Below are 20,150 nucleotides of genomic sequence, written 5' to 3'. Positions count from 1 at the left end.
GTGCAAACAGACACAGGAGACAACCACCCAACACAAACAATGTGAAACCACCTACCTTAATATGGCTCTCAATCAGAGGAAACGTAAACCACCTGCCTCTAATTGAGAACCATATCAGGTCACCCATAAACCAACATAGAAACACATAACATAGACTGCCCACCCAAACTCACGTCCTGACCGACTAACACATAAAAATAAACAGAAAACAGGTCAGGAACGTGACAGGATGAATACTTTTGCAAGGCATCTACACAAACAGCCAGCTATATCCACCACAAATGGAAGTGCTCCCCATAACAGAAGACACTGTGGGCCACTCTGTCTATCTAGTGATGAAAGGGAAGCCTGTTGCTGGGTTTCAGAGAGTCTGTTTTCTGGAAGAAATAATAACACTCTGCCCCAGAGAGGATCACACTGATAGATGTGTTTTTATGTGTCTGACCTGCCCCTGGAGATGTATCAGACAGACACAAAATATATATTGAAAAACCTTTATACGTCTCTGAAACCTGTGTTTCATCTGGGGATAACTGTACAATCAGTCAAAGAAGAGAGAGGATGTACAGTAAGAGAGGATGAGAGAGAGAGAGCTTTCACCAGTGAAACTTGTTTCATCCAGAGAAAACTAGTGTCTGGTTGACATACGGTTGAAAATGTATTTATTAAAATGCAACAATGTTTACAAAAAGAAATACGACTGCATATCAATTAAATGTTATTGTTGGTTTTTGATCCCAGAAACATGGCAAACGATGATTGAATGGTAGCCAACCTCTGAGGGTACAATAGCAAAGAAACAAGAGTTCATGCCTCGAAGACAAAGCTGTCATCACACTGAGGGTGTTATTTTGTGTGTGTCTGTGTGTGTGTGTGTGTCCTCTAAGGTATCAGTGGTTGGCTGTCTTTAGAGTTCCTCTGATCTGCCCCCCTCTCCCAGCCCTGGCGTATGCGGGTGATGGTTCGGTCCACACAGGGGGTGATGAGCAGCAGCTTGAGTAGCAGCACCACAGAGGGAAGCACCAGACACAGCATGTAGCCCGGTGGGGTGTACCACTTGTAGGTGGAGGCACTCAGGAATCTGTTCCAGCCATACAGGTAGGTGTGCGCCGTACACAACAGGAGAGTCAGGTGACCCAGCTTGGACTGGTGGGGGAGAAACGAACACATAAACACATGAACCACACACACACACATGCCAGGTATGTGCACAGACAAAGGTCTAAGGGAGCTTGAGCACCTGCCCTTTTGCCCTCCAATGAGAAATTAAACTTCGTTTAAATTTTTGTCTATTGCCCATCAAACTAGCTAATTTCTAATTGTTTTCATTTTGGAAAGTTTCCCCTCCCTAGCTGCGAAGAAGCCATTTCCAGCTATCAATCAAGTTAAAGTAGCTAGCTATCTTAGCTGGCATGCCTGCTGGCAAGGTTGGTAGACTTGAAAAAAGCAAGCATTACTAAATGTACTGAATAAGATTCACATTCCTTTCAAGCTTTTACCCAGATTTTAGCATAGATGCAGAGAAGAATATTTTGTTTCTTTAAAAAAAGAACTACCAGTCAGGAGGACCTCTGGAATTAAGCATAATGATTATGGCTCTAGATTACAGGAAAACGCTGCTTCAGGTGTTTGACAAACGCAAAATGCTCCAACGTCCAGATGGGGGACCTAGCCATTACCCAGCTATCCTCACGTAACTTGTGCCCCCTCAAATGTTTTGGAGTGAATGCCGCCCCTGCGAGCGCACATACACACACACACACACACACACACACGTGAATTCTCCTGGCCTGTTCTAATATATTCTTCCTAAATTACATTTGATGAATAACTTAACATTTAAATCACTGCTTCAATTTGAGGGAAATTAATGAATTAGAAAATGAGCCGGAGTTTCTCCTGACCCAGTTACATTTATGAATGAGTGTGTGTGTTCCCTGTAGTGATTGGAATACAGCTTCATATCCCCAGCGCATAACCTCTGGCTTGTCTGCTGAAAATCAGATTACTTTCCTGGAGTTTTATTGCATTCTGGCCTGGATGTTGGCTCTGCACCCCGCATGAATACGCAAATTTTATTTTACCGTTATTTTACCAGGTAAGTTGACTGAGAACACGTTCTCATTTGCAGCAACGACCTGGGGAATAGTTACAGGGGAGAGGAGGGGGATGAATGAGCCAATTGTAAACTGTAGGGGAAATACTGAAGGAGATAAGTGTACAAATTAGGGCTGGGAATTGCCAGGGACCTCACGATACAACATTATCACAATACTTAGGTGCGATACGGTATGTATACAATTTTCACGATTCTATATGTATTGTGATTCGATACTTCGATTTTATTGCGATTTGATGTTCCAAACATATTGGTAATTATATGTCTGCTGCAGAAAGACACGAGAGAGCATGAGAAAATGTTTTTTATCAGTCATGGAAATAAAAGGGCTGAAAACATTGTCTCACTATTTAAAAAGAAGATGGAGAACAAACTATAGGATGAAAAATACCAGAGGTACAGCCGACTAGCGCTAGCTAACGCTACCTAGGCAAATCGATACTTGGAGTCAAAGTATCAATATAATATTGTCCAAAATATTGTGATATATGACTGTATCGATTTATTCCCCCACTGCTAGTAAAAATGGGCAGAAAATGAGTGCCTCCCAAGTGTGTCTGACCTAAACATTCAGTGTGACCGGTCCTGGTGGTCCCACCTGTACGAAGCTGAACTCCCTCCAGCTGAGAGCGTTACTGACGGAGGGAAGAGATGTGATTCCTAACAGGACGTACAGGCCAAATCCCAGAATTCCCAGGGATAAGTAGGAATCGCCACGCCAGGCCGTCGTCATATCAAACTCAGTGGTCCTGTTCTCTCTGATCTGAGAGAGAGAGAGAGAGAGAGAGGCGTGTTTATAATCAAAACTAGTGCCTGAATATTGCTATATACTGTAGGTGTGTGTCCAATGTACAGATCTTAATATGGCCAGTATTGTCACAGCAAAATAATCCTGCAGCAACAGCATTCAAACATTAACTCCGTTCCCACTTTTCTGCCAATGTAATGTTACTTGATTGGTGGCAAGGCTATTAGCTGGCCAAAATTAGGCTACATAAAAAGTGCTATACTGTTAAGACATGCTCCGGTTCATTGGCGACTAAGAAAATATTTTTTAAACCTCCTGGATGTCTCAATATGTAGTTCATACATTCATATTCTATGAGCAGAATTACTTTCGTATCTCAATTAGCCACGAAATACTTGAAAAATGACTGTTTTCTTGAAGCTGTGCATCGCCATTTTCCCTACATTTCCCCCATATGGGCCAGCCCCTTAGCAATTTTAGATCTAGCCAAAGAGCTTCAGCCCCTCACATTTGAGTGACAGCTAGCAAGAGGCCCGGCCAGCATTAACCAATGAGGTTGCAGGGCTGGCCCACTGGCTCAGTGGCACCAGCAGATACAGAGAAAGCAAGGACGTGGTGTCACGTAGTACTCGTTTTCGCCACTTTTGGCTCGTGAGTGCTGCTTTCAGAACTACTGGCCAAAAAGTATACAAAAGTTCCAGAGAATCTCTTTAACATAACCATGTATTAGTGTGAATTTATGTAAATCCTGCGGCGCAGGAAAATTCTCAGAGTCAACAGAGTGTTCAAATGAAGGTCTTAAATCTATACACAATTTTGTCTATCCAATGTTCACTGTTTAGAAAGTGTTTAATTTGGCCTTAAAGCTAGGTAGGTGTACTTACCACAGAGACAGTGCGATCAGTGGCCTTAAACCTCACATAGTACCTGGGAACAAAATCAATACTTTCTTTACTAAAATCCAATGGAAGACACAGTTCACTGCTGTGTGTGTGTGTGTGTGTGTGTGTGTGTGTGTGTGTGTGTGTGTGTGTGTGTGTGTGTGTGTGTGTGTGTGTGTGTGTGTGTGTGTGTGTGTGTGTGTGTGTGTGTGTGTGTGTGTGTGTGTGTGTGTGTGCTCCACTGACCGTATGGGTATGATCAGTGTATAGAGCACGTGCAGAAAGGCGAATCCCAGTGCCAGAAGACCCAGCTGTTTCCTGCACAGCATCCAGCGGTCCAGCCAATCAGGGAAGCGCCTGATGTTAAACATACATAAACACTTATATTGCCAACTGTAAAGTTTGGTGGAGGAGGAATAATGGTCTGGGGCTGTTTTTCATGGTTCAGGCGAGGCCCCTTAGTTCCAGTGAAGGGAAATCTTAACGCTACAGCATACAATTACATTCTAGATGATTCTGTGCTTCCAATGTTGTGGCAACAGTTTGGGGAAGGCCCTTTCCTGTTTCAACATGACAATGCCCCCGTGCACAAAGCGAGGTCCATTCAGAAATGGTTTGTTGAGATTGGTGTGGAAGTTCTTGACTGGCCTGCACAGAGCCCTGATCTTAACCCCATGGAACACCTTTGGGATAAATTGGAACTCCAACTGCTAGCCAGACCTAATCGCCCAACATCAGAGCCCAACCTCACTAATGCTCTTGTGGCTGAATGGAAGCAAGCCCCTGCAGCAAGGGTCGAACATCTAATGGAAAGCCTTCCCAGAAGATTGGAGGCTGTTATAATAGCATAAGGGGGACCAACTCCATATTAATGACCATGATTTTGGAATGAGATGTTCGTCAAGCTGGTTTCCACATACTTTTGGTCATGTAGTTGAAGTCGGAAGTTTACATACACCTTAGCCAAATACATTTAAACTCAGTTTTTCACAATTCCTGACATTTAATCCTAGTAAACATTCCCTGTTTTAGGTCAGTTAGGATCACCACTTTATTTTAAGAATGTGAATTGTCAGAATAATAGTAGAGAGAAGGATTTATTTCAGCTTTATTTCTTTCATCACATTCCCAGTGGGTCAGATGTAATGCGTGTACATGGGAGGCGAAGTCAAGTGCAGGAGAGCGGAGTATAATAAACAGGCGCACTTTAATACTGTTTACCAAATGACAGCACATAACACATACAAGTGCCAAAAACACAGTCTAAAACAAAAGTGCAACGCCTGACAATCATCCACGTAACAAATAACAATCACTCACAAATACAACATGGGGAACAGAGGGTTAAATAATAAACAAGTGATTGGTGAGTGAAGCCAGGTGTGATAAGACAAAGACAGAACAAATGGAAAATGAAAAGTGGATCGGCGGTAGCTAGAAAGCCGGTGACGTCGACCGCTGAACCCCCGCGAACAAGGAGAGGGACCAACTTTGACGGAAGTCGTGACATTAGAAGTTTACATACGCTCAATTAGTATTTGGTAGCATTGCCTTTAAATTGTTTAACTTGGGTCAAATGTTTCGGGTAGCCTTCCACAAGCTTCCCACAATAAGTTGGGTGAATTTTGGCACACTCCTCCTGACAGAGCTGGTGTAACTGAGTCAGGTTTGTGGGCCTCCTTATTCGCACACGGTTTTTCAGTTCTGCCCACAAATTTTCTATAGGATTCAGGTCAGGGCTTTGTGATGGCTACTCCAATACCTTGACTTTGTTGTCCTTAAGCCAATTTGCCACAACTTTGGAATTATGCTTGGGGTCATTGTCCATTTGGAAGACCCATTTGCGACCAAGCTTTAACTTCCTGACTGATGTCTTGAGCTGTTGCTTCAATATATCCACATAATTTTCCATCCTCATGATGCCATCTATTTTGTGAAGTGCACCAGTCCCTCCTGCAGCAAAGCCCCCCCACAACATGATGCTGCCACCCCCGTGCTTCATGGTTAGGGTGGTGTTCTTCGGCTTGCAAGCGTCCCCCTTTTCCCTCCAAACATAACGATGGTCATTACGGCCAAACAGTTTTATTTTTGTTTCATCAGACCAGAGGAAATTTCTCCAAAAAGTATGATCTTTGTCCCCATGTGCAGTTGCAAACCGCAGTCTGGCTTTTTTTATGGCGGTTTTGGAGCAGTGGCTTCTTCCTTGCTGAGCGGCCTTTCAAGCTATATCGAAATAGGACTCGTTTTACTGTGGATATAGATATTTTTGTACCTGTTTCCTCCAGCATCTTCATAAGGTCCTTTGCTGTTGTTCTGTGATTGGTTTGCACTTTTCACACCAAAGTACGTTCATCTCTAGGAGACAGAACGCGTCTTCTTCCTGAGCGGTATGATGGCTGCCTGGTCCCATGGTGTTTATACTTGCGTACTATTGTTTTTACAGATGAACGTGGTACCTTCAGACATTTGGAAATTGCTCCCAAGGATGAACCAGACTTGTGGAGGTCTACAATTTATTTCTGAGGTCTTGGCTGATTTCTTTTGATTTTTCCCATGATGTCAAGCAAAGAGGGACTGAGTTTGAAGGTAGGCCTTGAAATACATCCACAGGTACACCTCCAATTCACTCAAATGTTTTCAATTAGCCTATCAGAAGCTTCTAAAGCCATGACATAATTTCCTGTTTAAAGGCACAGTCAACTTAGCATATGTAAACTTCTGACCCACTGGAATTGTGATACAGTGAATTATAAGTGAAATAATCTGTGTAAACAATTGTTGGAAAAATTACTTGTGGCATGCACAAAGTAGATCCTAACCGTCCTAACCGACTTGCCAAAACTGTAGATTGTTAACAAAGAATTTGTGGTGTGGTTGAAAAACGAGTTTTAATAATTTGAACGTAAGTGTATGTAAACTTCTGACCTCAACTGCACATACGCAACATTGTATAAACATACATGTATGCAAACACACTCACATACACACAAAGGTCTGACCTGTACTTGGTGCCTCTGTAGAGCTGCAAAAAGGAAGCCAGGACACCAGGCAGGTAACAGAGAGACAGCATGATCAGAGACACGATGGGACACACCTGGGGAGAACACACACACGCACACACCTTGAACAGCTGGTAACACAGAGAGAAACACAAACACAACCACTCAGAGGGCCTGTGTCCAGTACCTTGTTGGCAAGTGAGACCATGATTCTGAAGGAGATGTCTTTGCCCTGGGTGACGTATGCATAGATGATGTCTCTGATCAGCAGGTAGAAGAAGAAGGCAGCGCTGAGGCCAATGGCGATGCGCAGGGGGAGCCTCCACTGGGGGAACAGCTGTAGGGGGAAGTCCTCCAGCTCCCGGGCCACTGAGAGAAAGCCCCGGTCCAGGGCACTGAAACCCAGCTTGGTGGCTACCGCTATCACCGCTTGCTTGGCCTCCGCACTTTCCCCGCAGATATACACCTGACATATATTTATACACATACAGTGGGGTCCTGAAATTATTGACACCCTTGATAAATATGAGCAAAAATGCCTGCATAAAATAAATCATTCAAATACTCAGCTATATTGTATGCTCCAAAAATGCGGGAAATTATATTATTTTATATTATTTTATACTAATAAAGTGCTCAGTGAAAGATATGTTTAACAAGTAATAAAAAAAATCTTAGAAAGGTATTGACACCACAGTTTTCAATACCTCACTTTGTGAGGATAACGACACTGAGCCTTTTTCTAAAATGTACCCGTTTCAGGAAACTAGGCATATGTCGCGGGTCACTACTTCACACAAGAACCATTTCAACATCATATTTCTTTAAGCAAAATGCGTTTTTTGGCAGAAATGCCTTTTGGAACATGTGAACTTTCATGTGCCTTAATAACAAACGTGTATGTCATCTGTAAATACTAATCATTTTTTAAATTACCAGTCTAGTTGTTTTAGCCACTGAAAAAGTCAGCAACCTTCCCGCTAGCCATGATTGGCTGTGATAATGATTGGGATGGAGAGATGAATTCGGATTGGACTGCCATATTGCACGCTTCTGTCTATTTGAGCTGGTTAGTATGGTTAGTATGTGTATGTAGCAGTGTGATGTTGTTCCCCTAGATTACGCACCAAATTGCACACAAGGACCAATTCAAATAGGCCAGGTCAAGAGGGGATGTTAATAATTTGATAATAATAATAATAATTCAGTGTATTTTTTTATTTAATTACAGCTGCATAGTTAATGTTTTTATTTGGTGTACAAACACTTTTTCATACCAATATTGTACATACATGTGATTGTAAAAGTTTTGTATATTTTGGTTTGGCCCATCGCGGGTTATCTGTATTTCCATACCCCTTTATCGTTCTTTTTTGCCTGACCTTCGGCTAGCAAGTTATGTTGTCCTTGGCTCCGAAACTGTTTAATATAAAACCGTCATAATGTTACACAATGTACTGTTTTGCAACCATAAGTTTGTTATAATGTGGATAATATAAAGATTTATGTTAACAAGTTTCACAAAGCTCGCTAACTAGGGTATCTATTGTAACTTGTGAGTACTTGGGACAGTGTTTGAGTGAGTGTCCATGTGCTCGCGCAGGTGCCTGAGAGCTGTGACTGCGCCAAGGGTAACATAATGTGTGTTGTCTCTTCGTGTGCAGGTATGTCTTTTATTTTGTCCGAATTATGTTCTGTATAATTTTACTTGTATTGTATGATGTGCTGTTGTGCATTGAATGTGTGCACGCAGCACCTGTTATTTCCTTTTGGTTCTCTTTTGCCTGACCTTCGGCTAGCAAGGTGCCTGAGAGCTGTGACTGCGCCAAGGGTAACATAATGTGTGTTGTCTCTTCGTGTGCAGGGCAAATAAAAAGGATTTCAACTAGCAGACCGTCAGTTGTGGCAGCGTCCTAATTAAAAGTACACAACGCAGAACGAACCACGCTACATGTAGGTAATCCCGTCTTTAAAAATATATATATTGCTTAGTAGAACTACTTAAGTTCCTCTCTAACTTTAATCATCAGCTGTCAGAGCAGCTTACCGATCACTGTACCTGTACACAGTCAATCTGTAAATAGCACACCCAACTACCTCATCCCCATATTGTTATTTATCTTCTTGCTCTTTTGCACCCCAGTATCTCTACTTGCACATCATCATCTGCACATCTATCACTCCAGTGTTAATGGTAAATTGTAATTATTTCACCTCTATGGCCTGTTAATTTCCTTACGTCCCTACTCTTCTACATTTGCACACACTGTACATAGATTTTTTCTATTGTGTTTTTGACTGTACGTTTGTTTATGTGTCACTCTGTGTTGTTGTTTTTTGTCGTACTGCTTTGCTTTATCTTGGCCAGGTCGCAGTTGTAAATGAGAACTTGTTCTCAACTGGCCTACCTGGTGAAAAGGTGAAATAAAACAAATAAAAATTAAGTGTTGCTGTTCACTTTCTGGAGGACCGAGTTTGAAATCAGTGGAATTAAAGTATGATAGCTAAGGAGATGGAGAAAATACTTGTCTCCGGATTACATCTTTAGGCATCTGTCCAACCATGATGTATATGGGTAAGATAACAAAAGACTCCACTATACAAGTCTCCATTTCAATAGAATGTCACTGCGACAACTGTTGATAGACAGTAAATTCGCTCTGGATATCTACTCCGATTTTAACCCATGGGTAAGATAGTATAGCTAGCTACATTTTCAGATATTACACGTTTCTAATTTCTTTTCATTTCAAGTTAAAGTATACTGTTAGTTAGCTAGCTAACATTAGGTGGCTGGCTCGCTAGCTAACGTTAATCGTATCTCAGAGCCATTTGCTTTGCTTGTTATAGCCTAATGTTAGCTAGCTAACATTGAACCTGGTTGGTTAGCTAGCTAGCTACATGTCTTAACAAAAGATTCCACTATGCAAGTGTCCATTTTATTAGAATGTCACTGTGACAACTATTAGTCAATTAGCTTGGGTGCTTGACTGCTGTTGTTAGGACAGAACCCTCAGATCAACCCTTAAATACATTGGTGGAGCTAAAGCTTAAGAGGGTGTGAAAGATGCTGAATGGGTGTAGACAAAGAAGAGTCCTCCAGTATTTTATTTATTTAACTAGTCAAACCTCAAATAGAGCTCTCCAGTATGTTCCAAAACCTTCAAAGGCCAATTTCTCAAAAATTAGGTTACAAGTTTATCAACTTTCAAAGCAGAATTACTTACCCATTGTTCCTCAAATGCAATATATGATATACCATTGTGTAGCTCTGTGTCTCTGCTTTTATCCAATGTAAAAAACACAATTTCGAATGTCGCTACATAACACCGAATCAAGGCCGAGCATGCCAGTTGTGGATTTGGCTTTGAAAAACACAAACATATGCAGAAAGTACTTCAAACCCACTGTTAAATATTTGACTAGTTTCAGGACACTAGGCATGTGTCGCGCGTCACTACTTTACAGGAGAGGAAATACCTTCATGTGAACTTTCATTTTGCCTTAATAACAAACTTGTATGCCAACTGTAAATACGAATAGAATTGCCTAGTTGATTTATCTACGGAAAAAGTTAGGAACCTTCCCGCTCGCCATGATTGGCTGAGATAATGGATGGGCTAGACATGCCCATACAATATTCGGATTGGTTGCCATGTAGCCCGCTTCTGTCTATAACATGAGCTGGTCAGTTTGTGTAGGTAATCCTTTCTAACGCATTTAAAATAAAATAAAACACGTAGTACATGTAGAACTGCAAAAGTGTTGTTCACCACTTTCTGGATGACCGAGTTTTGAAATCAGTGGAATGCCCAGTGGAATTAGATTATGATAGCTAAGAAAATTGAAAAAATTATTCCGTTTGATTGCAAATATGCTGAGGGAGTCGAAAAGAGAACACACAGAAGGCTTTAAGTCAAAACTATAACTCAGCCACTCAGGAACATTCACTGTCTTCTTGGTAAGCAGCTCCAGTGTAGATTAGGTCTTATGATTTAGGTTATTGTCCTGCTGAAATGTGAATTCATCTACCAGTGGCTGGTGGAAAGCAGACTGAACCAGGTTTTCCTGTAGGATTTTGCTTATGCTTAGCTCTATTCCATTAATTGTTTATCCTGAAAAACATCCCAGTCCTTAACGATTACAAGCATACTCATAACCTGATGAAGCCACCACTATGCTTGAAAATAGGGAGAGTGGTACTCAGCAATGTGTTGCATTGGATTTGCCCAAAAGATATAACACTCTATATACATGATAAAAAGTGAATGGCTTCGCCACATTTTTGCATAATTACTTTAGTGTCTTGATGCAAACAGGATGCATGTTTTGGAATATTTTTATTCTGTACAGGCTTCCTTCTTTTCACTCAACTACAATGTTGTTCATCCATCCTCAATTTTCTCATATCACAGCCATTAAAAGCTGTACAGACGCCTGTATCTTTGTAATGACTGTGTGTATTGACACACCATACAAAGTGTAATGAATAACTTAACCATGATCAAAGGGATATTCAATGTTGGCTTTTTTTTACCCGTCTACCAATAGGTGCCCTTCTTTGCGAGATATTGGAAATCAAATTAAATTGTATTTGTCACATGCGCCGAATGCAACAGGTGTAGACCTTACAGTGAAATACGTACTTACAAGCCCTTAAAGAATATGATGTCAGATCAGTTGTTGTCTGATGATAGGACGACATAAATTGTATCTCGGAAAGTCTACACATTCTAGCGATCAGATTCACATGGAATTGTTGTGCAATTTAAATGTTTAAATATGAAACTATTTGTGAGAACATGAAATGTGATTTTAGCTTCTAAATGAGAGAATTGTTTTCATAAGTAAACTTATGCTCACACAGTGGCCACGCCCAAGTGAACAAACATTGGTTGAGAACTATGAAACACGCCCTTCTCTCCCCCAGTACAAAAGCCTGTTGAAGGAAGTCAACCTCAGTTCCCGATGACGTGAGGACTGGTGTCTATATGTTTAAAATTGGCTAATTTTAACTACAAGCTAACAAAATTAACATTTAGTTCCAGAAATGTTAGGACTACTGTACTATTGTTTAAAATGGCTGCATCCCGCTACCGGGATCGATATAACAGCAGCCAGTGAAAGTGCAGGGCGCCAAATTCAAACAACAGAAATCTCATAATTAAAATTCCTCAAACATACATGTGTCTATTATCATTTTAAAGGTAATCTTGTTGTTAATCCCACCAAAGTGTCCGATTTCAAATATGCTTTTCAGCGAAAGCACTACAAACGATTATGTTAGGTCACCACCAAACCACAATAAGCACAGACACTTTTCCAGCGAAAGATAGCTTTCACAAAAAGCAGAAATAGAGATAAAATTAATCACTAACCTTTGATTATCTTCATCAGATGACACTCATAGGACTTCATGTTACACAATACATGCATGTTTTGTTTGATAAAGTTCATATTTATAACAAAAAATCTGAGTTTACATTAGCGCATTACATTCACTAGTTCCAAAAACATCAAGTGATTTTGCATAGCCACATCGTTTCAACAGAAATACTCATCATAAATGTAGATGATAATACAAGTTATACACATGGAATTATAGATATACCTCTTCTTAATGCAACCGCTGTGTCAGATTTAAAAAAAACTTTAAAGCAAATCATGCAATAATCTGAGACGGAGCTCAGAACAATAGCCAAATTAGCCGCCATGTTGGGATCAACAGAAACCAGAAAATACATGATAAATGTTTCCTTACCTTTGATGAACTTCATCAGAATGCAGTCCTAGGAATCCCAGGTCCACAATAAATGATTGATAATGTCCGTTATTTATGTCCAATTAGCTACTTTGGTTAGCGCGTTAGCGGTAAACAATTCCAAAGTCACAAAGCGCATCCACTATAACGTGACGAAATGTCCAAAAGTTCCGTAACAGTCAGTAGAAACATGTCAAACGATGTACTGAATCAATCTTTAGAATGTTGTTAACATACATCTTGAATAACGTTCCAACCGGAGAATTAGATTGACTTCAGAAGAGCGGTGGACCGGAGGTCCTCCTCATGTGAAGGCGCGTGTTCAATGCGTGCTCACCTCATGGCTGCGTGGTCACCTCATACTACTTCAATGCGTGGTCACCTCATACTAATTCCTGTCTCCTTCGACCCCCCTTCACATTAGAGTCATCAGACAAAGTTCTATTGACTGTTGACATCTATTGGAAGCCGTAGGAAGTAAAAACTCATCAATATCTTGCTGTAATTTCAATGAGAGCTTGGTTGAAAATCTGCCACCTCAGAAACAATTCAAACAGGAAGTGGAACTTCTCAGGTTGTTGCCTGCCATATGAGTTCTGTTATACTCACAGACATAATTCAAACAGTTTTAGAAACGTCAGAGTGTTTTCTATCCAATACGAATAATAATATGCATATATTAGCAACTGGGACTGAGGAGCAGGCAGTTTACTATGGGCACCTCTGTGCACCTTTCATCCAAGCTACTCAATACTGCCCCTGCATTATATAAGAAGTAAGAAGAAGAAGTTAAGTACCAACGGACAATTCCAACTGATTGAGAAAGGGAAATATTGTTCCATTCCCCAACCTTCTGATGGGACCATACTTTCTTTGTGGCAACACAGGGCTTTCCAAGAGTCCATTGTGTAGAGTGGAGAGAAAAGGGGGCAAAGGTATTTATGAGGGGTCATAAACCTCACCCAACAGGGCAACGTCATGACAATGTGGACCCCTGCTAGTCGAACATCTCATTCCAAAATGATGGGCATTAACATGGAGTTGGTCCCACCTTTTCTGCTTCCATTTAGCCACAAGCATTAGCGAGGTCGGGCACTGATGTTAGCCGATTAGGCCTGGCTCGCTGTCAGTGTTCCAATTCACCCTAAAGGTGTTCAATGGGGTTGAGGTCAGAGCTCTGTGCAGGCCTGTCAAGGTCTTCCACATCAATATCGACAAACCATTTCTGTATGGAGCTCGCTTTGTGCACAGGGGCATTGTCATGCTGAAACAGCAAAGGGCCACAAAGTTGGAAGAACAAAATCATCTAGAATGTCATTGTATGCTGTAGCGTTAAGATTTCCCTTCACTGGAACTAAGGGGCCTACCCCAAACCGTGAAAAACAGCCCCAGACCATTATTCCTCCTCCACCAAACTTTACAGTTGGCACTATGCATTGGGGCAGGCAGCGTTCTCCTGGCATCCGCGAAACCCAGATTCATCAGTCGGACTGCCAGATGGTGCAGTGGGATTCATCACTCCAGAGAACGTGTTTCCACTGCTCCAGAGTCCAATGGCGACGAGCTTTACACCACTCCAGCCGATGTTTGGCATTGAGCATGGTGATCTTAGGCTTGTGTGCGGCTGCTCTGCCATGGAAGCCCATTTCATAAAGCTTCCGACGAACGGTTCTTGTGCTGATGTTGCATCAAGAAGCAGTTTAGTGCTTCCAGAGGCAGTTTGGAACGCCGTTGTGAGTGTTGCAACTGAGGATAGATGATTTGTACGCGCTACGCACTTCAGCACTCAGCCGTCCCGTTCTGTGAGCTTGTGTGGTCTACCACGTTGCGACTGAGTCTTTGTTACTCCTAGACATTTCCACTTCACAATAACAGCACTTACAGTTGACCGGGGCAGCTCTAGCTGAGCAGAAATTTGACGAACTGAATTGTTGGAAAGATGGCATCCTATGACAGTCCCATTTTAAAAGTCACTGACCTCTTCAGTAAGACCATTCTACTGTCAATGTTTGTCTATGGAGATTGCATGGCTGTGTGCTGATTTTATATGCTTGTCAGCAACGGATGTGGCTGAATTAGCCGAATCCACTAATTTGAATGGGTGTCCACATACTTTTGTATAAATAGTTTATATTCAGTGCCTTCAGAAAGTATTCACACCCCTTTACTTTTTCCACATTTTGTTGAGTTACAGCCTGAATTTAAAATGGATTACATTTAGATTTTCTCTAACTGGCCTACACACAATATCCCATAATGTCAAAGGTCTACACTGTATCGGCAGGATAGAACAGTAGCCTCTGGTAAGACAAGGGGTGGCGGCCTATGTATATTTGTAAACAACAGCTGATGCACGATATCTAAGGAAGTCTTGAGGTTTTGCTTGCCTGAGGTAGAGCATCTCATGATAAGCTGTAGACCACACTATCCACCTAGAGAGTTTTCATCTGTACTTTTTGTAGCTGTCTATTTACCACCACAGACTGATGCTGGCACTAAGACCCCACTCAATGAGCTGTAAACCGCCATAAGAAAACAGGAAAACGCTCATCCAGAGGCAGCACTCCTAGTGGCCGGGGACTTTAATGCAGGGAAAATTAAATCAGTTTTACCTCATTTCTATCAGCATGTTAAATGTGCAACCAGAGGTTGTACAAAGCGTACAAAGCTCTCCCTCACCCTCCCCATTTGGCAAATCTGACCATAATTGTATCCTACTGATTCCTGCTTACAATCAAATATTAAAGCAGGACGCACCAGTTGACTTGGTCAATAGAAAAGTAGTCAGATGAAGCAGATGCTAAGCTACAGGACTGTTTTGCTAGCACAGACTGGAATATGTTCCGGGATTCTTCCGATGGCATTGAGGAGTACACCACATCAGTCACTGGTTTCAGCAATAAGTGCATCGATGACGTCATCCCATAGTGACTGTACGTACATACACCAACCAGAAGCCATGGATTACAGGCAACATCCACACTGAGCTAACGGGTAGAGCTGCCGCTTTCAAGGAGCGGGACTCTAACCCGGAGGCTTATAAGAAGTTCTGCAATGCTCTCTGACGAACCATTAAACAGGCAAAGTGTCAATACAGGATTAAGATTGAATCTTACTACACCAGCTCTGACACTCGTCGGTTGTGGCAGGGCTTGCAAACTATTACAGACTACAAAGGGAATCACAGCCGAGAGCTGCCCAGTGACACGAGCCTACCAGACGAGCTAAATTACTTCTATACTCGCTTCGAGGCAAGTAACATTGAAATATGCATGAGAGCATCAGCTGTTCCAGACGACTGTGACCACGATGTGAGTAAGACCTTTAAACACATCAACATTCACAAGGCCGCAGGGCCTGACGGAATACCAGGATGTATACTCCGTGCATGCGCTGATCAACTGGCAAGTGTCTTCACTGACATTTTCAACCTCTCCCTGTCTGAGTCTGTAATACCAACATGTTTCAAGCAGACCACCATAGTCCCTGTGCCCAAGAACACAAAGGTAACCTGCCTAAATGACTACCAACCCGTAGCACTCACGTCTGTAGCCATGAAGTGCTTTTAAAGGCTGGTCATGGCTCACATCAACACCATTATCCCAGAAACCCAAGACCCACTCCAAATTGCATACCGCCCAACAGATCCACAGATGATGCAATCTCTATTGCACTCCACACTGCCCTTTCACACCTGGACAAAAGGAACACCTATGTGAGAATGCTATTCATTGACTACAGCTTTGCGTTCAACACCATAGTGCCCTCAAAGCTCATCACTAAGCTAGGGACCCTGGGACTTAACACCTCCCTCTGCAACTGGATCCCGGACTTCCTGACGGTCCGTCCCCAGGTGGTAAGTATTGATAACAACACATCCTCCACGCTGATCCTCAACACGGAGGCCCCTCAGGGCTGCATGCTTAGTCCCCTTCTGTACTCCCTGTTCACCCACGTCTGCATGGCCAAGCACGACTCCAACACCATCATTAAGTTTGCTGATGACACACCAGTGGCAGGCCTGATCACCGACAACAACGAGACAGCCTACAGGGAGGAGGTCAGAGACCTGGCCGTGTCGTGCAAGTACAACAACCTCTCCCTCAACGTGATCAAGACAAAGGAGATGATTGTGGACTACAGGAAAAGGAGGACCGACCACCACATTCTCATCGACAAGGCTGCAGTGGAGCAGGTTGAGAGCTTCAAGTTCCTTGGCGTCCAGATCACCAACAAACTAATGTATTTTTCTTAAAGCTGCATTGGTGGTTGAAAGGGCGGATTTCAACGCGGAGGTGAAAATCACTACGCTGGAATGGTGAATTTCGACTAGACCAGCCAGAATACAGCACGAGCTGATTATGGCATCTTGGTATGAACTTTGAACGATTATTCACTAAAGAAGTGATACATCCTAGACGTCGAGTTATCAGCTGCAGCTGTAAACGTATGTGGCCTAGGAAATGAAAGACACTCTCCAAAGAATGACAGGGTACTTTAACGTATCCGCTCTACAACACTACGACCAGAAAGATTCTTCAAAAGGACAATGGCAATCTCTGCTGGGTAAACCAGTCTTCTGTCTTCGACCCATCTATCGAAGCGCAGCTCAGACTAAATATATATCTTGCGATTTCCTTTTCCGAATGGGCGGTTATTAGATTCTGTATTTACGGTAGCATAGCTTCTCAAGGTCCAATAGAGACCCAATCCCTTTGTGCCTTAGTCTTTCCGCTCTTTCATTCAAACCCAACCCCCTTCCTTTGTGTAACCAGCCGTCATATCGGGTTAGCCCACTAGGGGCTTTCATGACTTGATTTGTAATCGATGTATGATCTATCCTGTGTATATATATGTAATTCTGTGTGATTATTTCGGTATTTAGTAAATAAATAATTAAGCCAATTTGTGTATTGCTGAACTTATTAGCTAGGGTTCGTGCAGATAACCAAGTACTTACGACAATCAGAATGAGACCGATCGAGGTGACAATTAATAATTGACTGCTATGGATATAAAAGATCTTCAGATTTTTAAGAGAGTGGATTTGGGAGATAACTGCTCTATATAATGAATGCTTCCGTTGTACCCCAGGTTATTAATGGTTTAATTGTTGCATGGTTTAATTCAATCACGCAATAAATTAGACATTAGGTAATCAATGTGAAAAAATAGCATGTCATATAATTTAAACATAGTCAGAGACATGACAACCTACTACCACATACTTTTGGTCATGTAGTGTATATAGACTTGAATCTAGTAGCCAATTGGTTTCATGGGCATGGCTTCAACCTCGGTGTGTACCTGTCTGTTGGCATCTGAAGGTCCATTCTGCAGACTCCAGGCAGACAGGGTGTTGAAGCCTTTAACCACCTCAGCTCCAGGGACCAGACTGTTCAGGGACATATAACCACATTTATATTTTATCAACATATAAAAACATCCCTAATTAACAAAAAAACATACAAATAATAACAGCATATACTCTATAGCTCTCACCTTTGCAGGTACTCTGCGTTGGCCTCTGGGTACTGATTCTTCCTCAGGTTGTTACTGAGGTCCACCAACACCTGCAATTCAACATGGCATCAAATACACTGATTCATACAATATATTTGCTAAGTACACTGGAATATACATTATATTGGCTAAATACACTGGGACATAGAATATATTGGCTAAATACATTGGGACAAAGAATATATTGTCTAAATACACTGGGACACAGAATATATTGGCTAAATACACTGGGACAGAGAATATATTGGCTAAATACACTGGGACACAGAATATATTGGCTAAATATGCTGGGACATACATTATGTTAGCCAAATATACAGTTACATACTGACAAAACAGACATTAATACATATAGCAGAAGTAATAATACATATATGCTACCTTCCCCTTAAGCTGATTGGCCAGTGGTACCAGGAAGTCGTAGTGTTCTCTCTGGACAGCAATGAAGATCATATGGGCTGACTGGGCAGCTGCAGCATGGCCCAGGACCTGCATATACATCATCAACATACTGATACACACAGAAACACAAGTACAGTATATTTACATATACTCCCTCAAACATAAAAAAATATATTGAAATACATTTACAACACGGTAAAAACACATATCCACATTTAACATATCACCACATAAAACCAGATCTACTTTATTTTGTACCTGTGCTCCGTGGGGTAGGCGGCTGCTGCTGTGGGGCCGGCGGCTGCCGAACACCACACCGTACCCCGCCTGCAGCAGACGCAGGCCCAGAGAGCGCCCCAGGTCCCCCGTCCCAAACACACACACCCTCTCACTCTCAGGTAGGGCAGGGACAGTTTCCATCATCGGAGACAGGGACACACACTCACTCTTCTCCTCACTCCTCTCCTGACCCGTCATGCCTGAACAGAGACAGGCAAAGATCACCTTGAGTTGTAGATAGAATCAACAGAAAGTGTCAAAAAGCCCAAAGAGTTTAAAATACCTTCCTGAAGTTTCAATCACAGAATAAGTACATTCACATATATGGAGCTCGCAGGATAAACGCCCCTTTCACTTTGTTAAGTTCTTCAGCAGACACCTCCTCTAGACGGAGTCTTACAGTCCAGACAGAGCACTGTCAATCAATGCTAGGACAGCTTACTGTAGTTGAAATCCTGCAATTAAATGTTTTCTGCATTACATGTCCCAAAACAATAATCTTCAGAGTTGGAGCAGCTCCTCTGAGTTATCCAGACACGACTGACTGAGTCTCTATTTGTGTCTGGGCGTGCTCCTGGAGGGAGGAGGAAAGGGAGTCTCTCTGCCAAGATGGAAATTCCAATAGAAGAGGAGGGTTTTTGCATGTGTGTGTGTGTGTGTGTGTGTGGGCAGGAAAGCCCATGGCACTCACTCTGTATTGTCTTTGAGGAGAGGCCAGTGGTTTCTGGGAAGCAGGGAGGTTACATAATATTGGAATACCAGACCTGGAGAGACGCCAGATCACTGTGGTCTTTCTGGGTTCACACAAGCACAGGTCCGCAGTTCATGACAATAACACAACAGCAGATGCACTTTGGTTTGTTGTAATACTACCTTACCTCAGATGGCTTTTGTTCAAAAATGTGACGACATTCCATTGCGTGCAACAATATGCTTGTAACTCCAAAAATCCCAGAATATGAAATACCAGAAGAACTGTGTCACATCACCATGAACAGTGTCTTGAAACACTGTTTTCATGAAAGCAAGAAAAATCTAAATGCTTGAGGTGGGGTCAGAGCACAGTAGAATTAGTGAACCCAAGCTTTAGACTGGGCTTAGTTTACAGTAAACCAGTAGCGGTAAAATCACTGGGGATTTAAGCCAGTAAATAATTGCCATATTACAACCTATGTGTTGTGATAATTACGTTGTTTGCTCTATAACCTGTTAGTTCATATGCCTTGGGACGTTGATAAATAGGCCTAAGTCCGAGACAATATGAAGACACAGTGGCAGAATAAATTCAACCACACATTTTTTTCATCACAAAACCGGAGAGCACGCTCTGTTCGGTGAAGTCCACAAAGCATATTGCATGTAACAACAGTTACATGACCTACAGTATGGTCAAGCAAGTTAATGTTTCTGACATTTTCAGACTACTAAACAATCATTG

The 20,150-nt window shown here is 42.1% G+C and overlaps 1 protein-coding gene across 3 annotated transcripts; it reads right to left on the bottom strand.

The window, feature by feature from the left end:
- Window positions 1–645: 645 nt before the first annotated feature.
- LOC139573579 (metalloreductase STEAP4-like) lies at window positions 646–19,367 on the bottom strand. 3 transcript variants are annotated; one of them, XM_071397199.1, is made up of 11 exons: window positions 18,996–19,367; window positions 18,692–18,912; window positions 18,413–18,520; window positions 18,011–18,081; window positions 17,816–17,903; window positions 6,935–7,213; window positions 6,748–6,842; window positions 3,995–4,105; window positions 3,752–3,794; window positions 2,718–2,882; window positions 646–1,146 (listed from the first exon to the last, which is right to left on the bottom strand). In XM_071397199.1, the coding sequence occupies exons 2-11, from the start codon at window positions 18,908–18,910 to the stop codon at window positions 883–885; spliced, it is 1,443 nt and encodes a 480-aa protein (XP_071253300.1). In that variant the 5' UTR covers window positions 18,911–18,912; window positions 18,996–19,367; the 3' UTR covers window positions 646–882. The 3 variants fall into 3 exon arrangements, with proteins under 3 accessions (XP_071253300.1, XP_071253302.1, XP_071253303.1); XM_071397201.1 differs by having other exon boundaries at window positions 2,682–2,882; window positions 18,996–19,282; XM_071397202.1 differs by lacking the exon at window positions 6,935–7,213 and having other exon boundaries at window positions 18,996–19,275.
- Between the last annotated feature and the right edge of the window lie 783 nt (window positions 19,368–20,150).

The sequence above is a fragment of the Salvelinus alpinus genome, chromosome 4 (assembly GCF_045679555.1).
Source record: "Salvelinus alpinus chromosome 4, SLU_Salpinus.1, whole genome shotgun sequence".
Taxonomy (NCBI): domain Eukaryota; kingdom Metazoa; phylum Chordata; class Actinopteri; order Salmoniformes; family Salmonidae; genus Salvelinus; species Salvelinus alpinus.
Note: the sequence above shows the minus strand (reverse complement) of the source record. Positions and strands in the feature narration are given on the sequence as shown.

Coding starts and splice junctions, on each gene's coding strand:
- LOC139573579 (XM_071397199.1), bottom strand. CDS start 18,910: ATGACGGGTCAGGAGAGGAGTGAGGAGAAGAGTGAGTGTGTGTCCCTG. Junction 7,214..17,815: donor CTTCAGATGCCAACAGACAG/GTACACACCGAG, acceptor AATATATGTCAG/GTGTATATCTGCGGGGAAAG. Junction 3,795..3,994: donor ACACTGATCATACCCATACG/GTCAGTGGAGCA, acceptor TTTTGTTCCCAG/GTACTATGTGAGGTTTAAGG.